The following is a 6,470-nucleotide window of genomic DNA, read 5'->3' on the forward strand; positions in this document are numbered from 1 at the left end:
AGTGTCCTCAGGGGTGGTAGACTACATGGACACATGTAGTCTATGGGCACATGCTTGTAATGTTTGGTAGTTTAACAAGACATTTATTATGAGTCACAAAACAGATTATCTGCCAATAATTCCATAATTCACGTAACAATACTCCATTATGTGGTTTAAAAAAAAACAACTGTGCATGTGTGCTCTTCAGGTGTACATTTTTCATTAGTCTGAATTTGCAGAGTTTGTGCCACTTCATCATTTTAATACTCTCAGCCATGTGGTGCATTCATGTGCTCATGTAAAGCTCTAGATGCGTTCAGTAGATGTGTTTCACATGAAGGCTTCTAAAACAACGTGTTAATATGACAATGTTTAAGTTGTAGGTGGAAGGCACGTTTGACGGAGCTAAGCTAACCATATTCGCCTGCTTCCAGTCTTTGCGCAAAGCTAAGCTGAATACATTGGACCAGTTTTCAGAACACAAAGATGTTAAACTGCTATCAATCTAACTCCTGGTAAGAAAGCTAGCAACAGTGTTTTTCAAAAGTCAGAGTATTCCTTTAACCGGCACATTTGAACTGAGCGAAACAACAGTTGAACTCGCTATCCATGCGTTGCTATCCAGTCTCGCTATCTTCTCTGGATGACATTAAAGTCTGATAAGCAGTACTACTGTGTGTGTATGGGTCTGTAGCATCTGTACAGTAGTTGCATCTGTATCATAATCTCACTTAAGATTTCCCATCTCTTTGCCTCATACCTAATAAACAGAAATACTTTCTCCTTTATTTCTATTTTTTTTTGTTGACTTTCTAAAATCACTTATAGTAAGAAGCCTTTAAGGGGAAAAGCCATAGTATTAACAATATTGAAATGTACACTTGCAGTGGATTTGTGAGTCTGTAGATGTTTGTTTACAGATATATTTAATATATTCAGTAGAACCTTTACAGCTTTGAGTTGTAGTTCAAGTGGAATGTTTGTTTAAAGGAAGTTAGCTCTTTGCATATAAATAATGTAAATGTAAAACAAAACAACAGGCACGCCATACACACTTGTTTGGGCTTGCGAGCTGGCCAAGGAGTAGTAGGCTAACGTTACGTTTTGAGTGGATGGTGAGCGTGAGACGCCGAAATGGATGCCAATAAGATTCTGAATGGAAAGTTTACTCTTAAAAAGTTGCCAAATGGTTCCATTGACAAGACCAAAGTGATCTGTGTGTTTTGTCGTTGTGAACTGAGCTATCATCGCAGCACATCCAGTCTGAAATATCACTTGATGGCCAAGCACACAGCTGATGCGAATTCTCCGCCCCCTCGTCAAAGGCAGGCAACAATGGATGACTTCAGACAGAAGCACATTTGCACAAAGCAAGCCGATCCACTTTTCCATGTTGATAAGAGCATTAAAATGAGAAAAAAAATAATGGGACAAAAAGAAATCAAGGGACATTTAGAATAGATAAAAATGTGCGATTAATTGCGAGTTAACTAATTAATGCGATTAAATATTTTAATCGTTTGACAGCACTAGTTTTTTTGTTTCTTGTGTGTATGTAATGTATTTGTTCTCCAGGTCTAGGACAGCCATGGGTTTTTTCCTGTTTCTGTACAGTATGAAAATGAACTAACAGACAGTGTAACAAGAACACTTTAAGGAAAGTTTAGTTTTTGCACACTTGATGTTTAGTGGGATGGAGTACAGAAAAGTTTCAAAAATGTGCTAATTGATTTTTTTCATATTATGGATACAAATGGAATGGATGCCTAGAACAGTAGGACAAATATTTCAACATTTCTTAAATGATTTAAGTATCAAGGATTTGTAGTTTATGGGCTAAAACATGGAAAACCACATTTTACTGGTCCAGTGAAATAACAACTGCATTTTCTATGTTTTCAACTTGTGTTGCTGGGTGTATTGTTCCTATATCTATTGCTTTTATACCTAAAATAAGAAGATGGTCTTTAAAATTAAAGTACTTTTTTTTTTTTTTTTTTACTTTCAGCTTTGTCACATTTTAAACATGTAAAAATAGGATTAGAAAAAAAGTTATTCAAAGCAAAGACCTGCATTATTCAATAAGCTCATGCTGGACTGACTACAGTCTACCATGGAGGTGATTTACACTGCAGAAAGGGCAAGAAGTGCAGAGCTAGTGGCATTGATAAAAAAGAGTATTATTAGTATTCTTCACATACAAATCTAAAGAAGTATATTTTATGGGGTTATTTATTTATTATAACAGTCCTGCTACAAAAGACGTTTCCATGTCTGTGTTCTAGTTCACTCTTCACTCTGACCACAGGCAGCTGGCCGTAAAAATTATAAATTTTGTATACATTAATACTGAGTGGCCTTCACTGTATGTAAGCAGGTGTACCCACTTATTGACTTTTCTATATAAATCTTTTCTTGGGCTAGTTCCTCCTTACCTATGTACATACGACCTGTGCTCTCGTGAAGTCAGTTCCTCCAAATTAGGATGAAGTTTGGTGGAAAAAAAGCTTATACACAACTTTTGTACAGAACAACTTAGTAAATAGTAAATTGTAAAGGATCTAGAACCAGCACTTCTCGTTTTGCTCCATGTTTATCGCTTTAACTTAATTTAGATAGTTTTGCCAAGTAAAAAACCCATGTATGTGTCTTAATTGACTTTATTTTTATTTTGTAGGGTTGGATGGTCATTTTTCCCTTATTTAGATCCCTGACAATAGAGACGTTACCTAATGTAACAAATAACAAAACGTCATTTAAAAAAGCGAGTAATCCAACAGTCAAGACTTTTTAGATGCAGACCTTGTGACCACTGTACACACTGTACAATGAATGAATGACCATAGGATATTATGCTAAATAGGGCTGTACCGAATAGTTCGAAGCTCAATCAACATTTGTATGCCTCGCTAGGGTGGGGCGATTGGCTGAATACATCGCCTGTTGTTTTTGGGGGAGATTTTTGTCCTCTTGTTTTGCTAATTTAATCGTCTGCCTTCGAAGAACGGGCAGCAACTCTCACTTGGCTCTCACAAAGAGGCCACCAATGGAAGAGAGAGACAGCCTATTTTCAAAAATAAAATATGACGACAGACTTCATATGAGGAAGTGAAACCATTTTGTACTAACAGTTACTCCCAAAAAGATGTCAGCTACTTTTTAACTTCCTGTTTACATTATTAATAAGTGCATGCAACGACAACATATTCTTGTTTGTGTCTGGAATCAAGAGACCGAATATACACAATTTAACTTGACAGCAACCATCTGACGCATGAGTTTGTAAACTATAGTTTTCATTAGAACTCAACTCTTTAGTTCATGCATGGCGAGGATGACCTTGTTCTCCTTTCTGCTTTAAGTCCCTAATTCTGTCAGACAAAGCCACTTCATAGCCTCATGAATGGCGGCACGGTGGCTCAGTGGTCACAGCAAGTAGGCACTGCTGAGTACTGGGTTGGATTCCCGTTTAGGGCAGGGCCTTTCTGTGTGGAGTTTGCACGTTCCCCCCGTGTTTGTGTGGGTTTCCTCCAGGGGCTCCTGCCAGTACCCCTCGGCGAAGGTACCACTGCTCTAATTAGTTAGGATTGTTTAAATGCAGAGGATACATTCCTTGTATATGTAAAAATGTACTTGTGGGCGCCTGGTTAGCTCACCTGGTAGAGCGGGTGCCCATGTGTAGAGGTTTACTCCTCAATACAGTGGCCGCGGGTTCAACTCCAACCTGCGGCCCTTTGCTGCATGTCATTCCCCCCTCTCTCTCCCCTTTCAAGTCTAAGCATTTGTCCTATACAAATAAAGGCCTAAAATGCCCCCCAAAAAATCTTAAAAAAAAAAAATGTACTTGTCAAATAAAGGAAATATTATTTTCATGTGATGTAACATGAGGTGATGCGAGGTGATGGGATGTTCTATGATGTGACGTGATGTCAGGCTCTCAAGTGGGGGAACAGTGATAAAAGGCTGCTGAGTGCATACTGTACATGTACTGTATGCGAGCGACTGAGTGAGTTGAAAATACTGTCAGCTGATAATGGAGGCTGACACACGCGCATTCACACACGCACGCACGCACACACACACACACACACACACACACACACACACGCACGCTTGCACCCTCGCACGCACATATGCAACCTCTTCTACAATCATTTAAATCATCACTTAAGGACTAATCAAATGATTTCTACCTTCTGACAACACAAAGCTGAAATGTTAAGCTTTAACTGGAAAAAAACATAAACCTACAGAGCTTTTTCTGGCACCTCAGAAGCACGAAAACAGAGTTAAGAGGTCAGTAACTCACCTCGGTCTTGTCTTTGGAGCGAGCAGTGCTCTTGCCGTTGCTGGCTGTCTCCCTGGCCGGAACCACACTTATCTGTTGTATTGGCATGCTGCTGTTTCTAGGCAACACTCTGGTATTACTCCCACAGCTTTCCCAGCACGCCGCGCCTTCCTGTCCTCTGATCCGCGTCCCTGCGCGTGATCCGCTGTTCCATCCACGAGCCGCTTTTAGGGAAAAGGGACAGCTCTCCGGGATCGCTTTCCTTTATCAGCCCAATCCAGATCACCAAGAGAAACGGAGATGGGATCAGGTCACCGTGGCAACAGGAAGACAGCTCTGGAAATGGTTGGGTGTGAAGTCGTCATGACAACTGGGAAACTACTCAACAGTGCGCACCACTTCCTCCTCCTCCTCCTGTTCTCTCATGCTGCGAGAGACGTAGAGAGGAAGAGTTGAGATGGAGCCGAGCAGTACACAAGGAGACAAGGCAAACGTGTGTTGTAGTGACGTGCGTGCGTGTGTGTGTGTCTCGGAGGGGCGGAGCCAGGATTTTGTCGTGCTTGCTGGGTAATAAGCATTCATTCCACAAGGATTAGGGCTTAGACTAACCTCAATCTCCTCCTCTGACCAGTGGTGCTGCTAATAAGCTTATGCAAGTTGTGCACATGAGCAGCAGCCACACACACACACACACACACACACACACACACACACAGCCAATAGCCTGATTGTTCAGACAGTCCCTGCTGAGAAACAATGTGTTGATAGATGTTTAGCCGCCTTATTTCTTCTGTCAGGTTAAAGGAATAAAGACACATCAGTCGTCTGACCGGCCATGAGGTGAAAAACCTATACAACCATATCAGTGTCTTCACAGAATGTGTGTAGGTGTGTGTGTTTGTGGTGGTGAGTGTGTAATCCTATTTGAAATAGTCTTAGGTCATGAGGATTATGATTGATATAACTGGAAAATGGGTGACTTGAGGTGATAACGAAAGTGCAGCCGCTGACTGAGATGAAGAGGCAAACAAACTCAAGTGGTAAATTTCTCCTTAGATGTGCACAGGGCAATGACCACTTCACAGTACTTTTTTCTTTTTTTAAGTTACAATATTCAAGGGGCTTCCAAGATGCATAATCAAGATGATTTGAATAAATTACAAATCAAATTTATTACCGCTGCAACTGGAATTTTAAACCAGATTGTGTAGTTTTCTTCCCTTCACTTTTTATTATTAGTATTATTATTCTATACTGTTAGAATGAAATTGGCTTTACAAATACATTTCATCCATGGCTCCAAGATTTTTTTTCAGTGATTCAAATAGGTCAAGTGTTATTAGGTGCATTAACGGCAGTTTACCGGAAAAGCAGCTGAGCCAATAAGAGTTTTGTAGGCGGGATTATGAAGGGAAAGGTCACCTTCTTGTGCAAGAGCATGAACAATGTAGAAAGAAAATTTGCCACAAAAATGGCGTCAATCGACATATTTGTTTGAAAAGCTCAAATTTGAAAGCTCAAGCCAACTGTTGAAGAATCTCTATCACAGTGGACAATAAAGTCACACTGTATTGCATCATAAAAAAGCAGCAGCAGCCTTGTTTTCAACAACCACAAATGAGAGAGAGATGTGTATATATGTGTCCCAGATAAGAGATGCAAACCCACATGCTTCACACACACACACACACACACACACACACAAGCATTTAATGGCATTGGAAACAGGGAAGTCAGAACCCACTTGCTTTGTGGTCATCATGCTTGTGGACTGCAAAGCTTTAATTCTTTTTAACATAGATCTCGAGGTTTGTTTGATGAGAAGATGAGTAGGGGGTTTCAGAGGTCATATTTATTTGTCCCATTGCAACAGAAACAGCTACCACATCCTGCAAAGAAAACATAAAGCTGCTTGAGGTCAAGTTTCAAGTTCAAGACAAGTTTCACTTTCAGAAAGTCGGAATGTGTCCCCCACTTTTACCAAGTAAAGCAAATACTCCACCTGAGAGCAACATCATGAATCTTAAAATTGATAGATTTATACAAGGGGAGCTTCTACTTAAACACACACACACACACACACACACACACACACACACACACACACACACACACACACACACACACACACACACACACACACACACACACAAAGCCCATTAATAATTAGGGTTAATATGATCTCACTTGAACTTGAAAG

General features: G+C 40.2%; 1 protein-coding gene across 2 annotated transcripts in view; it reads right to left on the minus strand.

The window, feature by feature from the left end:
* Positions 1–6,470, minus strand: part of march1 (membrane-associated ring finger (C3HC4) 1) — a 56,618-nt gene that overhangs the window by 15,204 nt on the left and 34,944 nt on the right. The window contains exon 2 of one of the 2 annotated variants that reach the window (XM_031277010.2): positions 4,292–4,697. The exons of the other annotated variant lie outside the window; for it this stretch is intronic. Coding sequence (XP_031132870.1) covers positions 4,292–4,378 — 87 coding nt within the window. The 5' untranslated portion in view covers positions 4,379–4,697. The remainder of the gene's footprint in view (positions 1–4,291; positions 4,698–6,470) is intronic. 2 annotated transcript variants of the gene reach the window in all.

This window comes from Sander lucioperca, chromosome 4 (genome assembly GCF_008315115.2).
Source record: "Sander lucioperca isolate FBNREF2018 chromosome 4, SLUC_FBN_1.2, whole genome shotgun sequence".
NCBI lineage: Eukaryota > Metazoa > Chordata > Actinopteri > Perciformes > Percidae > Sander > Sander lucioperca.